This window comes from Heptranchias perlo, chromosome 24 (assembly GCF_035084215.1).
Source record: "Heptranchias perlo isolate sHepPer1 chromosome 24, sHepPer1.hap1, whole genome shotgun sequence".
NCBI lineage: Eukaryota > Metazoa > Chordata > Chondrichthyes > Hexanchiformes > Hexanchidae > Heptranchias > Heptranchias perlo.
In genome coordinates, this window is record NC_090348.1 from 30,334,974 (window position 1) to 30,356,302 (window position 21,329).

Genomic DNA, 21,329 nt, shown 5'->3' on the forward strand with positions numbered 1-21,329 from the left:
GGGAGTGAGAGAGGGGGATGATTGAGGAGGATTGAGAGAGAGGGAGGGGGAAGAGAGGGGGTTGTGAAAGGGGAGTGAGAGAGGGGGGTGAGAGGGGGTTGAGAAGGTGGTGAGGGGGGTGAGAGAGGGGAGTAGAGAGAGAGGGGGAGAGGGGGGAGAGAGAGGGGGGGAGAGAGGGTTGAAAGACGGGATTGAAAAAGAGGATTGAGAGGATGGGAATGAGAGGGGAAGTTGATAGAAAGGTTGAAAGGAAGAGGGGGTTTGAAAGAGAAGAGGGTTGAGCCAGAAGGGGTTGAGTGATGGATGGGGGTTTGTTTGAGAAATTGAGAGTGGTCATGTGGGGATGATAGAGAGAAAGGCAGACAGTTTCTTTCTTCATTCTTATTTGATTTTTTAAAAATAAAATTAATTTTGAAAGCAAATAAAGCCTGAAGGGAAAAAAAAGGAGTTTAGGAGGAGGTGGGGAGGGAAACTGGTTGAGGGAAGGAGGCCTCTGGCTTTTTGTTTCCATCTTCCTTGGGGGGAGTGAGTGGGATTGGGAGATGGAGTGGACGCAGTAGTGGCTCCTTCCCCACAAACCACACCAGGCCACTCGCCACCTCACACCCAAAATGAAGAAAGAAGAAGACAGAAAGACAAACAGAGGAGGACCGAGAGAAAAGCAAAAAGGGATAAGGAGTGAAGCAGAAAAGAAGAGAAAGAAAGAGGGAGAGAAACAGCAACAGGAAGACTGACTTACCATGTGCTATGCCATGGAGATCGACTAGTGATATGTTAAATTTTTCCTGTAGACTTTTTCCATCATAAATTCTAATGCCCACAATTTATAACAAACTGCCTCAGTTCCCCAGTGGAAGTGCTGCAGTGCTACCACTGCCAAGAAGGTGTAAGTACAGTGTGACAAGTTTACATAGGCAGTTTCCATTATAAATACGGACATAAGAGTTTATAATGAAAATATAAAATTGAAGACAGAATCCATGACTTTTCAATGGGGACTGAATATCTCCTGCCCTCACACCTTAATTCACCTAAACACTACATTGTGTGCAAAGCCACGGGAGATTGACTGGTAGATATAAATTATAACCCACTCGTGAAATTCAGATATCGTAAACAATGAGGGTGAAAGCTAAGCTGTTCACAAGTACACTCTGAACGCAGCAATTAAATAACAGAGTTGAAATCACTTGTTTGGTAACTTTTATTATTTTAAGTCATATATACTGCTACTTTTTATATCACAGTCCTATTTAGTTATGGGTCTGTTTTATGCTGTCAGGGCTAACAGTAGCAAGGCTGACAGCCAATTCGCTCTGTGTTGCTGATAGATGATGACAGACACACTGAATGATTAACAATTGTGATGTATTTTACTGAGCGTTTATCTAGAAATAATTTGCATTGATTGTTGGGAAATTCTATTGCTAGTGTGCTATTTATAGAATAAAACACTGGAGAAGAGCACAAATCAGTGTTAGAAATCAGCACCCAAACTGAGCTCTGTTGGGCTGGGGTGATGGTGGGGTGGTGGGGTGGTGGGTGGTGTTTGACGTATTTACATTTCATCAAAATACAAAATAGCAATTTGGAGCTGAGCCAAGTTTTCACTTTGCAGTGAGCTAAAGGAAGGAACAGCAGTTTTATTGGGTTGAATTAAACTCCGAGTCAATGGAAGGCCATTCACTGATCTCTGTAGATCATTATTAAATTTGATATTACAAATTTTCTCTAGGATGCTGCAGTTGATTAACACTAACATTTCAAGAAATAATCAGCAAAGCAATCAGGAGCTCCATTTGGGTCTGTCGCTTGCTCCATGAAAGATGACGGTTCTTTATCAGGAAGTTTTAATGCTCTGTCTACATCTTGTCAAAACCAAACTGAATTCATTGATCATCAACGCATTTTCAGCGTAACCCCAAGGAAAGGGCTTCAGGATCATCATTCCAGCTCCAGTACTTAAAACATTTTCCCACCATTTTTCTGTCTTTTTCTCCTTGAGGTACTAATCCTTGCTGAGATACCTGGAAGTCCTCTAGTACCTTACCCAAGTAACTATTCGTCATAGCTGATCCGTCATTTCATTAATTCTGTCTGTGAATTCCCCAATATTAATTTTGTAATATTACAATGAAATTTTGCTGTGTGAAATTGGCCATTTGGAGAAAATTCACAGCTGGGCAAGAATTGTGACATACTATATATAATTAGAAACACTGTTCTTTTTTGGTCAACCATTGTCTAACATGTGTGTAAACCCATCACCAGGCTTAAGAGACTCCAAACACAACTATTTAGAAACCCGTATAAGTAGTGTTTCTGTTTACCTCATATGGAGTACCTAGTCCCTCCCCACCCTAAAGCAACAATCAAGGCTCAGAAACCTCCAGATGGGCATCGTGGTAGCCCTGGAGCTTAACTGGCTAAAACTATGCAGTATTTTGGCATGGGGCTATATTTCCCATTAATGTCCAGATGGGATCCCCTAACTCTTAAAGCATTGGTTTATAGGATTATTTGGACCTAATTAGGAAGAACCCCATCCCCAGTGATAGCTCTATCCTTGCAGGAACCATCAATGAGCCAGTTAGTTGTTCAACGGTGCCCTGCCTTGTTCAATTATCTGATTACCAAATATGCCACAGATAATGACTGGGTTCAAATCTCCCATTGCCGAGCATGCCATTTTGGTGACAACTCAATCCTAAACAGACCCTGCTTACAGAGAAGTACTGCTGGATGACAGATGTTCTGAAGTCATCCTGATCTGGAATAAGATTAAAATTCAGAAAATCCGAACCCAGAGTTTTAATGCTTATCATCTTCTGCTGTTTTTCTTTATCTCCAAGAATGCTTGTGCTCAATTTGCAAAGGGTGAGCTGTGCCTTCAGGTATCATATATCCTCCATTACAAATGTAGTGTCTTTAATGCACAAAACTAATCAGGATTCCAATAGAAGTAATTCAGATTGACCTGGATTAATCCTAATCACCAGTTGAATCAGACTTGTTGCACTGCTGAATGTCAATGATGATACCATTCTTTGGAAATCCAGTGTGAACCACCCAAGTAGTAGGATGCAGGTTTATGCCATTAATTGTCCATATTCTGAGTTACTGATTTTGGCCATTTCATTATGGGGAAGCACCGAATGAGATCAGGCAGTTCCCTGCCAGTAGGAAAGTTGGAGGGCAAGTTACGCTGGGCGACTATTGCATAACCTCTAGCAACCCGTTTCAGAGAAGTATTGGGGCAAGTGTGGCAGTAGAGCATTCTCATAGCCAGGGGTGCTACATGGATTTGGGTGGGGGGCAGTTGGACTCAAGCAATTAGAAAATATCTTTAAAAATAGTGTGGGGGTGCTTCTCTAGCGATTTAGTGAGTTTATGTAGTGAATAATTAAGCCATGTAGACCAGGAACATTCCAGGGTCAATTCCCAGTCTGTGGTGGGTTATCTGATATCAGGCAGGGCAGCACTGCAATTGAATGCAATGGACCTGGGTTAAGGAGGGGGAAATGGGCAGGCTTCATGCTTTTGATCACTGTACGGTGATCTCCACAGAAGTGCATGGATAGGAAAAGTTCTGTTGTGATGCCTCCTACGGTGAAATAACCCACTCTCTGCCGAAGTTCGAGCATGAATAATGACCACCTGGGCAAGTCTTGGCGGGTACCTGTTGCCAATGGATCCCACCCAACAAAGATTCAAGGCCTTCAGGACAGAAAGGAAGAAAATTGGTTGAGAAAATGCAAACAAAAAGAGCTCACAAATCAAAAATATAACCACGAATTGAGCATTACTCCCTGTATAATCAAAAGAAAAAAATACAAGATGTTCTTTTAACAAAATAAGTTGAAGAGCTGCCATGGGCTCTATATCCACGACAAAGTTAATAGTCACTTGGATTAAGTGTGGATTAATAAAGGATTTGTTTAATCGTGTTTAAACAACTTGATTGAGTTTTTTGATGAGATAACAGAGAGGGTTGATGAGGCAATGCGATTGATGTTGTGTATATGGACTTTCAAAAGGCATTTGATAAAGTGCTGCATAATAGGCTTGTCAGTAAAATTGAAGCCCATGGAATAAAAGGGGCAGTGGCAGAATAGATACGAAATTGGCTAAGTGATAGGAAACAGAGAGTAGTGGTGAATGGTCGTTTTTCAGACTGGAGGAAGATATACAGTGGTGTTTCCCAGGTGTCGGTACCACTGCTTTTTTTGATGTACATTAATGACTTGGTCTTGGGTGTACAGGGCACAATTTCAAAATTTGCAGGTGACACAAAACTTGGACGTGTAGTAAACGGTGAGGAGGATAGTAATAGGCTTCAGAAGGACATAGACAGGCTGGTGGAATGGGCGAATACACGGCAGATGAAATTTAACGCAGAGAAGCACGAAATGACACATTTTGGCAGGAAGAACGAGGAGAGGCAATACAAATTAAATGGTACAATTCTAAAGGGGGTGCATAAACAGAGACACCTGAGGGTATATGTGCACAAATCTTTGAAGGTGAGACAGATTGAGAAAGTGGTTAAAAAGCATTCGGGATCCTGGGCTTTATCAAACGGAGTACAAAAGCAAGGAAGTTATGTTGAACCTTTATAAAACAATGGTTCGGCCACAACTGGAGTATTGCGTCCAATTTTGGGCACCGCACTTTGGGAAGGATGTGAAGGCCTTAGAGAGGGTGCAGAAAAGATTTACTAGAATGGTTCCAGGGATGAGAGACTTGAGTTACGTGGATAGACTGGAGAAGCTGGGGTTGTTCTCTTTAGAGCAGAGAAGTTTGAGAGGACATTTGATAGAAGTATTCAAAATTATGAAAAGTTTAAATAAAGTAAATAAAGAGAAACATTGGCGGAAGGGTCGAGAACCAGAAGACACAGATTTAAGGTGATTGGCAAAAGAACCAAAGGCAACATGAGGAAAAACTTTTTTACGCTTTCGTGGCTTTCAAAAAGGAACTGGATAAATACTTGATGGGAAAACATTTGCAGGGCTATGGGGGAAAGAGCGGGAGAATGGGACTAACTGAAAAGAGCCGGCATCATAGAATGGTTACAACACAGAAGGAGGCCGTTTGGCCCATCGAGCCCATCGAACCATTCTATGATTCTATATACAACATGGGTACAATTTTCACTAAAACTGGAGAAATTATTGCAGTTTATTTTCCAAATTATAACATGAACAATGTTTCTCTTACCTCCTTGTTCACACAGCTGCTGAACCAGAGCATCCTTGAATATGATTTGACCCCTCTGTGTAGCTGTAGCCCTTGTAAAATATGAAAAAAAATTAATGAGTAACAATTTGCTGCACTAACTGATTATTTCCTAAGCGAATGTAATAAATCAAAACATAACATGGGTAGATTCTACGGTTAATGTTCATTGGTCAAGATTTCGCCCCTCCCCATTTGTAATCAACAGAAGAAAAATCCATCCATCCTTGAAGTAGTATAGAAGGGGAATTTTGAACTGCATCTGATTTCTTCTGCACCTGACCTGCAGATGCTTGTCTGTGACTATTGAGAGGCAAGTGTGAGACTGGTCCATTTCTCAGCATGGCTTCTACTGATTAACATACAAAAAAAGACTAAAGTTGCATAGAACTATTAGCAATGAAAAGTATAATCAAATGCAGCCTAGTAATTCTACTGAACAAGATGGCTGCAATGATATATTATAGTATATTTCTTCTCTAAATTGGGATACCGTCAATTGGTAAACTGGGAACTGACTAGTCAAATGATTTGGCATATCAAAATTTGGGTCCCTGTAGAGATTCAATCCAGTAATCACCAGCGTATAAGTTTATGACTGGATTACTAGCAGGCAAAATGCTTCTCAGTTTTTGTCCGCATGTGTGTGTGTGTGTGTGGCGTGTGTCTGAGTGTGATTTATCTAGCCACTTTGCACTTTTCATTTGCACATTCCACACCTCTTCAGTTCTGATTGGCTGCTTTTATTTTTAACATTAAGCCAATCAAGTGTGATGATAAAAATGTGACATTAGAGGAACTAAGTGTTAGACAACAGGAAGTGTATATATAAATATAAATAGATTCTGGAATCCTTACTCCAAAGACTTGTCACTTTTCTTTGAAGTTCTTCTCAATGAAGTAATTTAATAATGGAGTATTATTGAAAGAAACTTCAGCTTATCTGAAAGTGCATCATATTTATCCCCTTCAAACATTACATAGGCAAATTTTAGGGAACTACCGATCTGAAAGTACAGGTTTTTATGAATTTCAATATTTTTTTATCAAAACACAGAAATACTATATCCATAAAACTTTCTAGCAGACCTATGCATAGCTACTAAGTGTTTTCAAATGGTCTTTAAATAAATATTACCTGATACCCTTTTAAAGATTTCAGTTCAAGAGTAGCTGGCCTCTTAAATCATAGGCCGGAAATTTCTTAGGGGCTTCTCCCACTCCGCCACCGTGACTTTGGTGGAAGTTCAGTGGAAACCCTATTTACACGCATAAACGGGATTTCTGCCGAACTTCCGCCAAAGTTACAGCAGCAGAGAAGTCCTGAGGAAACTCCCAGCGATAGTTTTCTGAAACCTAATGTTTCCACAGAGGTACATATTAAAAAAGGCTACAACATGAACAGAATCTTCTTGTATACAGTTAGCAGAATCATCAGTCATTGCTCAATGTAGGACCTCACTGTAAGCTCTCATTAATATATAACTGTCAAATATTATTTATAACCACTATTTAATGAGAAGACCACAAATAATAATTTCTTAAAACAGCTGCTTTAAAATTACAATAATGCACAATAGTTTAGGATGATAGGGCTGGTTATTTATGCTGGTTAGATGTTTGGATATGAACAATTAACCGATTAACAGTGATAATTATCACAGTGGGCATATCAATTGCAACAACTGTAGAATTCAAAAGAAAAATGATCCTTATTAATGTATTTAACAAGGCAGATCTCCATAGTGACAAACAGTGGGAATTCTGGGCCTCAACTAAACTCTGTAAAATGTACACTGTAAAAGGTACATATACAGAACAAATATGTATTTAATATACATCACAAATCTAGGGACACTCACAATGTGGACAAGTGTAGAATGTCACATAAAAAGTATAAATATTACATTTTGATCATTAAGCTTTTGTTTTTCGTGTATTGCCTCAAATGGAAAGTGCTCTTTAATTCATGTTGCATTCATCTATTCTCTAATATTTGGCAACAGGTTTGAGTAGTACTTGAGTTTCATCAAAACCAAATGTTAAAACACAGAATAAGAAGCATATGTTGCTGTGGAGAGTGACTGAGATTACCTATGTATTAATAGTACCACTTAATCCATCTCACCTTTGCACCTACTCTTTTTTTCTGAGGTGGCGTCTGCACTACTGACCTCTTATTGACTTTTCAATAATAATAAAAACTGAAAAGATACAAAAACCTTCTTTCACACAACATTTGAATTATTAAGGCATGAGCTGAGGACCACCAGATCTTGCACAGGGGAACAGTACTAATGTGTAAGTGCATTGGGATTTACAAATGCATTCATATCAAGGCCAAATCTCATGATTCCATCAAAAACTGTACGTCTCTTGACTCCTGTGATTTTCTAAATGACAGGATACTGCACTTTTGTGGCATTCATGGCTTTTGCACATGCTAGAACAGAATGATTTTGCAGGAATGTTGAGGTCAGACTTCCTCTGCAAGTTCTTTAAAACAGTCAGCAGCCTTGTCACAATGGAGATGCGAGTTGCTTTCTGGTTGAGTTAGATCAATAAATGATCCCCGAGTCAGCACTAGTAAGAAATCCTCGATTTTGCTTCACGCTAAATTACTAAAGTGACAGAAAACAGTGAACATTGTGAAGCAGAACTGGAGAACTATTTTACAAAAGTATAGATTTCTGTGTAATTTATATCACCCAGCCATGTATTTCTAAATAAATGAGAAAAGATTTGGCCCATATTTTTTCATGAAAGCAGTGCCCTTTTAATTCTGAGAGCCTTTAAGAGTATTCTAAGATTACATTTTATCAGTGCTGTCATAGACATCGATGGATTGTACCACAGTTCTCTACTAATGGCTGCAGTGACTGAATCTGCAGGCTTTTCTCTGTGATAGGCGTCTGTGAGCTGATTAAAGCTGTGGCCATCAACTCATACTTTGATCAGCTCAGAGTCCCCCTAATCCACTACAGAACCTGCATCTTTAGATATCATAGCCACATGTCGTAGTATCATTACTGGCAGCATAGAACAGGCCTCTCCTCAATAGGTTCCGATTATCTCAATCAGCACTGTAGAACAAAGGATGTACAGTTTATGACTATAACATTTCACTGCATTAATATCCTGCATGCTTTCTTTGTCAATCAGATTGCACCCTTCCATTAATCCACATACTAATATCCAATTTTACACTTGAATTGTGATATGAAAGCTAAAGGAATAACATTATACAATGATTACTACCCTAGTACCACACTAGCAGTGTAATATTGTGACGTCAAATTAGTACAGCACTTGTACCACACTGGTATTATCCTACACTACACTCATGCAACATGATTCCAAAATACACTAGTCTGATTAAGTTGTTGAAGGTTTATAAAAAGGAAAAAAATCACATTTACATAGATGCAACATCATCACAAACAGAAAGGAGATGAATGATCAGTTAATTGGTTTTTAGAGGTGTTGATTGAGGACATTGGGAGAGCACCCTTCAAACAGTACTATGGGATCTTTTTCGTTCACCTGTACAATAGAAAACAGGCAGATGGGACCTCAGTTTAACATCTTATCTGAAGGATGGCTTATCCAACAATGCAGCACTCCCTCAGTACTGCAATGAAATGTCAGCCTAGATAACGTGCTCAAGGTTTGGAGCAGGATTCACAAACTTCTGATTCAGACGCTAGAGTGCCACCAACTGAACCAAGCTGATGCAATAGCTCATTAAGGCTATTACTAGACTTTTCAACTGATGTTGGGTAAGCACATACCATTTAAAGTACTTACACTGACACTAAAGATGTTGGGGTAATTATATTCCACCCCTGACATTATAGGAATTACACAGGAGTAAACACACCACATTCCTAGTACTTACCCTACAATAAAGAATTAATACCCTTATGTAAGGCTTTAAAATGAACATCTCTACTTGTTAGCAGCACATTATTAGCTCAGTACTTGACATTCAAGGAACAAGAGATATGAAGTTATGAGAATCAGTTGCTTTACATTTCAGATCTTATTCATTAAACAGATGTCAGACTTCTGTTTGGCTTATTGAATATTGATTTTTCTGTTAGTTGCAGCACTTACTGTATAAGAGTGATGGCAATGCGTAATACTTCATGTCATACCACCAAAGGGAAAGGCTGTTCATTCCTAATATAATCCAGACTCTGATCCTTGTCACTATGCACCTCTGGTTCATTTCCATCTCTGTTACATCTTTCTATCATTTACATTTTGATTTATTTCCAACTCCAGGCCATGTATTTGCCTAATCCTGTTGTATCCACTGCATATACTATTATATCTAATAATATAATTTTTATCATTTAAAAACAGGGCTACTGACTTAGACCAGATTTATAAAAGAACAACACTTATGCACACATATACACACAGGCCTGCTTACCATTTAAACATTCCTTTATAATTGTTTTTTCTTTCCAGTAAGGTAAAGTTAGGGCTAAAGTTTTAATTAGCTTCAGAATGATGTTGAAATCTTAACCTTTTAGGTATTAAATAACGTCAGTTTTCAAAATAGACAATACTTCTCAATCAAATTGTAGAAGAGGGTTCAGAGAACAGCAATATGGATGATTCTAGGATTTAGGCTCTAAGTTTTAAGGAAAGATTCACAAATGCTGGACGTTATTATCTTGGATTCTGTGCACAGAACTGGAAGACGTGAGCAGAAATTAATCAGCTTCAAGTGAAATGAGAGTTTAGAAGAAACCTATTGTCTCCACAAAGCAGCGGTTACATGGAACAGAGTTCCAGCTAAAGCAATTCATGCTGTGTTAGAAAATATCTGGTCGGGATCAAGGTTATAGGCATAAATATAGAGTAAGATGATCAAATATTCCTTGGGACATAATGGTTACTGTACTACCGGAGCAGCGAGCCAGAGATGAATAGTGGAATTGGTTTTAGGATAAGGGAGCACTTATGTAGAATGTTTTCTCGAGAAATTAAATGGATAGGATAAGGTTGATGATAGGATAGAAGGCACACATTCGGTGGAAGGAGCAGGCTGATGGGTGAAAAGCCTTTTCTCATTCCATGGTTGCTTATTTGCAAGTGCTTACCTGATGGCTCATCCGGTAACTGTACTGGTGTAATATTGAGCCACACAGGCAGGAAGGTCTCAGGTTTGATCCCTGGTCTATACCAAGTTGGTTAGTTTTAGCCTGACTTGACTGTGATGCGCACACGATCCAACACTTTGCTGACAAGTCAATGATCACACATGAATAACGGCCAATTGGGCAAGGTACTACAGGGCAACCACTGTCTATGAAACCATACTGGATCAAAGTGCCATGAAATGATACTAAGCAAAGTATCCATGGAACCAAACTGAACAAGGACTCCGTGGAACCAAACTGAGTAATGAATCAATGGCAGTAGAACAGGAAAAAACATCAAATATTTTTAATATTTTTGTGCAGGAAATGTTAGTGTTACACAAAATCTATAAACTTTATCACGTAAGAGTTAAATACAAGCCAGTATGAATGGCGGGTTGGGGTGATCTCACTCATATGATCTGTGGATAGCAGTGAACAAGTGTCTAATATTGAAGTTGTTAATGTCAGTATTGAGCAGTGTTTACAATTTGCTAGCAAGTACGAGAAGTGCATGTTGTTTTTATTTGAAGACTGTCACACACATAAGCTTCAGTTCATGACTATAGGCAGACGGGATGTTGGAAAGAATCCTGGTACAGATCATTCTCAGCATCCATGGGATCTGTGTTTATGACATTTGCCAACAAGAACATCAGTCACAAGCTGGTTAAAAAAGCATCATCAACTGTTTTAAATCAATTAGCTGTGTCATATCTGATGATGTACATGTTTTCCCAGCAGACTCATTATAGATACACTCACAAACTCTCCTTTCTTTGCCCTTTTTCATAGACAGATTGGAAGAAATGAGACATTATATACTGTAAGGGTTGCACTGTTTTCACAAAAATAACTTGGAAAAATTAATTAGGCCTTTTTTCTGTCATTATCAAGGAAACATTTGTGAATGCCAAGCAACATAATCTGAGCTCAGAAACAGCAGAGAATTCAAAAAGCCCACATGCCTCGCTTTGTGCTGTTTTTCCTTGTAGTGTGTTAACTTCAAATGAAAAAAAATTAAAGGGACAATGTTTTCAAAGAAACATTTTTGGCAATCCTCATTTTGTTCAAAAAGGGACTGGAATCAGAAGAATCATTTGTATTCTTATCATGATGATGCCACATGGAACTGATACAATAGTGTGTTTTGATGTGACTTGTATTATTACATCATGTATTTGTAAAAATCAAAAGGTTTGCCAATCAAAGACAACACTTCCTTACTGATTAATGCTGAATAGAAGCTTACAGTTGTGTTGAAGGCTCATTCCATTGTTGACAGGAATGGGCTGTATGAAATAATGAGTCATTTAAGTTAATAGAGACTTACAAGGGGAAGTCCACGCCATGCAGCGTGCTATAATATTGTTATTTCAGTTAGGGAGTGCCCATTATTAAGACCATTAAATGTCGCTTGTTAGCCAGGGAAGGGAACAGAAAAACTATAGTTCGACAAGTGGGTAACCTCTGGGGATAATATGGCAGGATTAATCTATTAATATTTTTCTGAATGTTTCTGCTCTGTTTATGATTGGGAGCCAACATGTGGTCCACTGCTGAGACTTTTTATCAATTGACTTGAGCATTTGATTGCAACAACTGAAAACACAGTAGTTCTGCGTGGCTGTGTCTTTAATGATTTTAATTGTCTGTCCCTTTGATTTTTTTGCACATTGACCATTATAGATGACAGCTGCAGTAAAAGAGACTCGTGGTGCTAGTAATCACTGGCAGTCACCAATCGACTTTTCACCTGCTTTGCTGCAGAGTGTAAGTGAGAACAGACATCAGAGACAGAGATAATAAAGGGCACAGCTAAACCCTTTCACCTTCTTCATTTCATTTTTATCTTTCGGAACAGTAAAACGGTTTCAACAACTGACGATATTCACAAAAAACATTAAAAATATCTACCTTTTTAATGTTTGAACTATTCCTGAAAGGGTTGTACATAGATTTGAATAGATTTTCCCCTTGGCTAAGCTTAGACCATGGTTGCTTCTTTGTATAATAAAAATCAGTGTAAAGCTCTAGTATTTATGGGTCCATTCTCTTGCCCTCTTGCTTTTCTCCTCAAATTTGCAACCAGGACAAAGGTTGATTCCACGTTTTAATGTTCTTAATCATTTAACAAAAATGAGACCGCAGAGACACCACTACCTTTAAGGTGACATTATCAGTAGCATCAGATCTGCCATACACCAACTCCAAAGGGACATAGCCAATAACACCAGAGCTCCGATATACCACCTACAAAGGGGCACAGCCAGCAGTACCAGACCTGCCTTACATAGTATTGCCAGCATCACTGCTTTAAAGCTACTTCACTCTCCAATCAAGCACTTCAAGGCTGGATAAAATGAAAAGCTCCCTTAACTGGGACAGTAACAGTGTAAAGAGCGAAGAGGGGGAGGAATTCCTGAAATGTGTTCAAGAGAACTTTCTGGAACAGTGTGGTTCCAGCCCAACGAGGAAGGAAACAGTGCTGGATCTAGTTCTGGGGAATGAAGTGGGGCAGGTGAAGCATGTTTCAATGGTAGAGCATTTGGGGGAACAGTGATCATAATATCATTAGGTTTAGAATAGTTATGGAACATAAGAAATAGGAGCAAGAGTGGGCCATACTGCCCCTCGAGCCTGCTCTGCCATTCAATAAGATCATGGCTGATCTTCAACCTCAACCCCACTTTCCCGCCCGATCCCCATATCCCTTGATTCCCTTAGAGTTCAAAAGTCTATCGTTCTCAGTCTTGAATATACTCAACGACTGAGCATCCACAGCCCTCTGGGGTAGAGAATTCTAAAGATTCACAATCCTCTGAGTGAAGAAATTTCTCCTCATCTAAATGCCCGACCCCTTATCCTGAGACTATGTCCTCCAGCTCCCGACTCTCCAGCCAGGGGAATCAGCCTCTCAGGATCTACCCTGTCAAATCCTCTCAGAATCTCATATGTTTCAATGAGATCACCTCTCATTCTTCTAAACTCCCGAGAGTATAGGCCCATTCTACTCAATCTCTCCTCATAGGAAAACACTCTCATCCCAGGAATCAATCTAGTGAACCTTTGTTGCACTGCCTCTAAGGCAAGTATATCCTTCCTTAGATAAGGAGACCAAAACTGTACACAGTACTCCAGGTATGGTCTCACCAAAACCCTGTATAATTGCAGCAAGACTTCCTTACTCTTGTACTCCAACCCCCTTGCAATAAAGGCCAACGTACCATTTGCCCTCCTAATTGCTGGCTGTACCTGCATGTTAACTTTCTGTTTCGTGTACAAGGCCACCCAAATCCCTCTGAACACCAACATTTAATAGTTTCTCACCATTTAAAAAAAATATTCTGTTTTATATTCTTCCTACCAAAGTGAATAACCTCACATTTCCCCACATTGTACTCCATCTGCCACCTTCTTGCCCACTCACATAACCTGTCTATATAGAATCATAGAAAATTTACGGCACAGAAGGAGGCCATTTGGCCCATCGTGTCCGCGCCAGTAATCTCTTTGCAGACTCTTTGTGTCCTCCTAACAGTTTATTTTCCCACCAAGCTTTATATCATCAGCAAACTTTGATACATTACACTCAGTCTCTTCATCTAAGTCATTAATATAGACTGTAAATAGCTGAGGCCAAAGCACTGATCCTTGCGACACCCCACTAGTTACAGCCTGCCAACCTGAAAATTACCCGTTTATTCCTACTCTCTGTTTTCTGTCCGTTAACCAATCCTCTATCCATGCTAATATATTACCCCCAACCCTATAAGCCCTTATCTTGTGTAACAACCTTTTGTGTGGCAACTTATCGAATGGTTTTTGAAAATCCAAATATACTACATCCACTGGTTCCCCTTTATCTACCCTGCTAGTTACATCCTCAAAAAACTCTTAATGGATTAGACAAACACGATTTCCCTTTCAGAAAACCAATTTGAATCTGCCTAATCACATTGTGATTTTCTAAGTGCCCCATTACCACGTCCTTAATAATAGATTCCATCATTTTCCTGACTACTGATGTCAGGCTAACTGGCCTGTTTTCTCTCTCCCTCCTTTCTTGAATAGTGGTGTTACATTTGCTACCTTGTCCGAGAGGTGAGCGCAGTGTAAAAGGAGAGTCCGAGAGCGGGAGGAGAGTCCGAGAGGTCAGCGCAGAGTAAGAGAGTCCGAGAGGTGAGCGCAGTATAAAAGGAGAGAGCGGGAAGAGAGTCCGAGAACGGGAAGAGAGTCCGAGAGGTGAACACTGTGTAAATCTAAGACAAGTCATGGCAGCAGAGCTCGCACCCGTGATATGCTCCTTCTGCACTATGTGGGAAGTCATGGACACTACAGGTGTCCCTGGCGACCATGTGTGCAGGAAGTGCGTCCAGCTGCAGCTACTGTCTAACCACATTTCGGAGCTGGAGCTGCGGGTGGATTCACTGTGGAGCATCCACGATTCTGAGATTATCATGGATAGCACGTTCAGTGAGGTGGTCACACCGCAGGTAAAGATTACGCAGGCAGAAAGGAAATGGGTGACCACCAGGCAGAGTAAAAGGATTAGGCAGGTAGAGCAGGAGTCCCCTGGAGCCATCTCCCTCTCAAACAGATATACCGCTTTGGATACTGTTGGGGGAGATGGCTTATCAGGGGAAAGCAGCAAGAGCCAAGTTCGTGGCACCATGGGTGGCTCTGCTGCACAGGAGGAGAGGAATAAGAGTGGCAGGGCTATATTGATAGGGGATTCAATTGTAAGGGGAACAGATAGGCACTTCTGCGGACGCAAACGTGACTCCAGGGTGGTATGTTGCCTCCCTGGTGCTAGGGTCAAGGATGTCATGGAGCAGCTGCAGGGCATTCTGGAGGGGGAGGGTGAATAACCAGTAGTCGTGGTCCATATCGGTACCAACGACATAGGTTAGAAAAAAGGGATGAGGTCCTGCAAGGTGAATTTAAGGAGTTAGGAGATAAATTAAAAAGCAGGACCTCAAAGGTAGTGATCTCAGGATTACCACCAGTGCCACGTGCTAGTGAGTATAGGAACAGGAAAATAGACCAGATGAATGCGTGGCTGCAGGGATGGTGTAGGAGGGAGGGATTTAGATTCCTGGGACATTGGGACCGGTTCTGGGGAAGGTGGGACCTGTAGAAGCGGGACGGGTTACACCCGAGCAGGACCGGGACCGATGTCCTCGCGGGGGTGTTTGCTAGTGCTGTTTGCAAAGGTTTAAACTAGAATGGCAGGGGGATGGGAACCTGAGCAGGGAGACAGAGGAGGGGGAAACAAGGATAGAAACAAAAGACAGAAAGGGAAGAAGCAATAGTGGAAGGCAGAGAAAACAAGGGCGAAAAACAAATAGGGCCATAGTGCAAAATAAAACTAAGATGACTCGCAATCTTAAAAAGACAAGCCGAAAGGCATTGTGTCATAATGCGCAGAGCATTCGCAATAAGGTAGATGAATTAACAGCGCAGCTAGATATTAACGGTTATGATATAGTTGCAATTACGGAGACATGGCTGCAGGGTAACCAAGGATGGGAACTGAACATTCAGGGGTATTAAATATTTAGGAAGGACAGGCAAAAAGGGAAAGGAGGTGGGGTAGCGCTGTTAGTAAAGTGCAATAGTGAGGAAGAATATTGGCTCGGAAAATCACGATGTGGAATCTGTACAGGTGGAGCTAAGAAACTCCAAGGGGCAGAAAACGTTGGTGGTGATTGTCTATAGGCCCCCAAACAGTAGTGGAGATGTAGGGGAGGGCATTAAACAGGAAATTAGAGACATGCAAGAAGGGTACAACTATAATCATGGGTGACTTTAATCTACATATAGATTGGTCAAACCAAACTAGCAATAATACTGTCAGGGAGGAATTCCTGGAGTGTTTACATGATGGTTTTCTAGACCAATACGTTGAGGAACCAACCAGAGAACAAGCGATCCTACACTGGGTATTGTGCAATGGGTATTAACAATCTTGTTGTGCGGGGTCCCTTAGGGAAGAGTGACCATAACATGATAGAATTCCTCATTAAGATGGAGAGTGAAGTAGTTGAATCCGAAACTAGGTCCTGAATCTAAATAAAGGAAATTACAAAAGTATGAGGTGTGAGTTGGCTAGGATAGATTGAGGAACTTTACTTAAAGAGATGACGGTGGATAGGCAATGGCTAATATTTAAAGAACGTGTGCAGGAATTACAACAATTATTCATTCCTGTCTGGTGCAAAAATAAAACAGGAGAGGTGGCTCAACCGTGGCTTACAAAAGAAATTAGGGATAGTATTAGATCCAAAGAGAAGACATATAAAATTGCCAGAAAAAGTGGCAAGCCTGAGGATGGGGAGCAGTTCAGAATTCAGCAAAGGAGGACAAAGAGATTGATTAAGAGGGGAAATAGAGTTTGAGAGTAAACTAGCAGGGAACATAAAAACTGACTGTAAAAGCTTCTATAAATATGTCAAGAGAAAAAGATTAGTGAAGACAAATGTAGGTCCCTTACAGTCAGAAATTATACTGGGGAACAAAGAAATGGTAGAACAATTAAACACATACTTTGGTTCTGTCTTCATAAAGGAGGACACAAATAATCTCCCAGAAATGTTAGGGAACCAAGGGTCCAGTGAGAGGGAGGAACTGAAGGAAACCAGTATTCGTAATAAAATAGTGTTGGGGAAATTAATGGGGCTAAAGGCTGACAAATCCCCAGGGCCTGATAATCTACATCCCAGAGTACTAAAGGAAGTGGCCCTGGAAATAGTGGATGCATTGGTGATCATCTTCCAAAATTCTATAGACTCTGGAACAGTTCCTACAGATTGGAGGGTGGCAAATGTAACCCCACTATTTAAAAAAGGAGGGAGAGAAAAAACAGGGAATTACAGACCAGTTAGCCTAACATCAGAAGTGGGGAAAATGCTGGAGTCTATTATAAAAGATGTGATAACAGAACACTTGGAGGACATTAACGGGATTGGACAAAATCAGCATGGGTTTATGAAAGGGAAATCATGCTTAACAAATCTACTGGAGTTTTTTGAGGATGTAACTAGTAGAATAGATAGGGGAGAAACAGTGGATGTGGTGTATTTGGATTTTCAGAAGGCTTTTGATAAGGTCCCACACAAGAGGTTAGTGTGCAAAATTAAAGCACATGGGTTTGGGAGGAATATACTGGCATGGATTGAGAATTGGTTGACAGGCAGGAAACAGAGAGTAAGAATAAACGGGTCTTTTTCCGGGTGGCAGGCAGTGACTAGTGGGGTACCGCAGGGATCAGTGCTTGGGCCCCAGCTATTCACAATATATATCAATGATTTGAATGAGGGAACAAAATGTAAAATTTCCAAGTTTGCAGACGACTCAAAGCTGGGGTGGAATGTGAGCTGTGAGGAGGATGCAAAGAGGCTCCAATGTGATTTAGACAAGTTGGGTGAGTGGGCAAGAATATGGCAGATGCAGTATAACGTGGATAAATGTGAGGTTATCCACTTTGGTTGTAAAAACAGAAAGGCAGATTATTATCTGAATGGTGATAGATTGGGAAAAGGGGAGGTGCAATGAGACCTGGGTGTTCTATTACACCAGTCGCTGAAAGCGAGCATTCAGGTGCAGCAAGCAGTTAGGAAGGCAAATGGGATGTTGGCCTTCATTGCAAGATGATTTGAGTACAGGAGCAGGGATGAAATACTGCAGTTATACAGGGCCTTGGTGAGACCACATCTGGAGTATTGTGTGCAGTTTTGGTCTCCTTATCTGAGGAAGGATGTCCTTGCCATGGAGGGAGTGTAACGAAGGTTTACCAGACTGATTCCTGGAATGGCAGGACTGACGTATGAGGAGAGATTGGGTCGACTAGGCCTATATTCACTAGAGTCTAGAAGAATTAGAGTTGATCTCATCGAAACATATAAAATTCTAACAGGACTAGACAGACTAGATGCAGGGAGGATGTTCCCGATGGTTGGGGAGTCCAGAACCAGGGGTCACAGTCTCAGGATATGGGGTATGCCATTTAAAACCAAGATGAGAAGAAATTTCTTCACTCAGAGGGTGGTGAACCTGTGGAATTCTCTACCACAGAAGGCAGTGGAGGCCAAGTCATTAGATGTATTCAAGAAGGAGATAGATCTATTTCTTAATGCTAAAGGGATCAAGGGATATGGGGAAAAAGCGGGAACAGGTTACTGAGTTAGACGATCAGCCATGATCATTTTGAATGGCGGAGCAGGCCTGAAGGGCCGAATGGCCTACTCTTGCTCCTATTTTCTATGTTTCTATGTTTACCTTCCAATACATTGGGACTGTTCTAGAACCTAGGGAATTTTGGAAGATCACAACCAATGCATCCACAATATCCGCAGCCACCTCTTTTAGAACCCTAGGATGTAGGCCATCGGGTCCAGGGGATTTGTCAGCTTTTAGTCCCATTTATTTCTCCAGTACTTTTTCTTAACTAATATTAATAACTTTAAGTTCCTTACTCTCATTAGATCTTTGGTTCCCCACTATTTCTGGTATGTTTTTTGTGTCTTCTACTGTGAAGACAGATACAATATATTTGTTTAACATTTCTGCCATTTCCTTAGTCCCCATTATAATTTCTCGTTTCTCAGCCTCTAAAGGACACACATTTGCTTTCACTATTCTCTTCCTCTTTACATACTTGTAGAAGCTCTTACAAACTGTTTTTCTATTTCTTGCTAGTTTACGCTCATTCTATTTTCTCCCTCTTTATCAATGTTTTGGTCATCCTTTGCTGGTTTCTAAAACTCTCCCAATTCTCAGGCTTGCAACTCTTCTTGGCAACATTATAGGCCTCTTCTTTTAATCTTCGTCTATCCTTAACTTTTTTAGTTAGCTACGGATGGATCACTTTTCCCGTGTTTTTATTTCTCAATGGAATGTATATTTCTTTAAATGTTCGCCACTGCTTATCTACCATCATATACTTTCACCTAATTTTTCAATCAACCTTAGCCAACTCGCCCCTCACACCTATGTAATTGGCTTTGTTTAAGTTTAAGTCTCTGGTTTCGGACTTAAGCATGTCACTCTTGAACTCTGTCATATATGATCACTCTTCTCCAGAGGATCCCTTACTGTGGGATACTCTTGCTCCTATTTTCTATGTTTCTATGTTTACCTTCCAATCCACTGGGACTGTTCTAGAACCTAGGGAATTCTGGAAGATCACAACCAATGCATCCACCATCTCCGCAGCCACCTCTTTCAGAACCCTAACATGTAAGCCATCAGGTCCAGGGGATTTGTCAGCTTTTTGTCCCATTTATTTCTCCAGTACTCTGGGGAAGAGTGTCATATTATTACTATGAGATTACGAATTAACCCTATCTTATTACACAAGACAAGATCAAAAAAGCCCGTTCCCTGGTTGGTTCCATGACATATTGTTCTAGGAAAATGTCTTGAATGCATTCCATAAACTTGTCTCCAAACTAGTTTTGCCAATTTGATTTGCCCAGTCTATATGAAGATTAAAGTCCCCCATGGTTATTGCATTACCTTTGTTACAAGCTCCTCTTATTTTTTGATTAATTAGCTGTCCAACAATATAACTACTATTAGGGGGCCTATAAATTACTTCCACCAGTGTTTTCTGCCCCTTGTTATTTCTTATCACCACCCGTACTGATTATACTTCCTGATCTTCCAAGTCAAGATCCTTTCTCACTACTGCCTTTATGTCATCCTTTATTATCAGGGCTACCCCCCACCCGCCTCCTTTTCCATTTTGTCTGATTTTCAAAAAGTCAGGTACCCTGGAATGTTTAGTCAGCCTAATGTCGGTGGTGGGGAAACTTTTAGAGACAATAATCCAGGACAAAATTAATTGATACTTGGAAAAGTATGGGCTAATAAATGAAAGTCAGCACGGATTTGATAAAAGAAAATTGTGTTTGACTAATTTGGTTGAGTTCTTTGATGAAGTAATGGAGAAGGTTGATGAGGGGAGTGCGGTTGATGTTGTGTATATGGATTTTCAAAAGGCATTTGATAAAGTACCATATAATAGACTTGTTAGCAAAATTAAAGCCCATGGGATTAAAGGAACAGTGGCAGCGTGGATACAAAATTGGCTAGAGGACAGAAGGCAGAGAGTAGTGGTGAACGGTTGTTTTATCAGACTGGAGGGAAGTATACAGTGGTGTTCCCGAGGGATCAGTATTAGGACCACTGCTCTTTTTCACATATATTAAGAACTCGACTTGGGTATAGAGGGTATAACTTCAAAGTCTGCAGATGATGCGAATCTCAGAAATGTAGTAAACAATGTGGATGATAGTAACAGGCTTCAGGAGGACATAGACAGGCTGGTGAAATGGGCAGATACATGGCAGATGAAATTTAACGCAGAGAAGTATGAAGTGATGCATTTTGGTAGGAAGAATGAGGAGAGGCAATATAAACTAAATGGTACAATTTTAACGGGGGTGCAGATACACAAATCTTTGAAGGTGGCAGGACAAGTTGAGAAGGCTGTTAAAAAAACATATGGGGTCCTGGGCTTTATTAATGGAGGCATAGAGTACAAAAGCAAGGAAGTTATGCTAAACCTTTATAAAGCACTGGTTAGGCCTCAGCTGGAGTTAGCCAAACACAATTTTCTTTTAACAAATCCATACTGACTTTCATTTATTAGTGCATACTTTTCCAAGTGCCAGTTAATTTTGTCCTGGATTACTGTCTCTAAAAGTTTTCCCATCACTGATGTGAGGCTGACTGGTCTATAATTGCCAGGTTTATCCCTCTCCCCTTTTTTGAACAGGGGTGTAACATTTTCAATCCTCCAGTCCTCCTGCACCATCCCCATATCTAAGGAGGATTGGAAGATTGTGGCCAGAGCATCCGTAATTTCCACCCTTACTTCCCTCAGTAATCTAGGATGCATCCAATCTGGACTGGGTGACTTTTCTACTTTTG

General features: G+C 40.5%; 1 protein-coding gene across 1 annotated transcript in view; it reads right to left on the reverse strand.

The window, feature by feature from the left end:
- The window catches only part of reln (reelin), a 297,718-nt gene that overhangs the window by 216,672 nt on the left and 59,717 nt on the right, over positions 1–21,329 (reverse strand). The window contains exon 4 of the mRNA XM_068005008.1: positions 5,221–5,291. Within this exon, the coding sequence (XP_067861109.1) occupies positions 5,221–5,291 (71 nt within the window). The remainder of the gene's footprint in view (positions 1–5,220; positions 5,292–21,329) is intronic.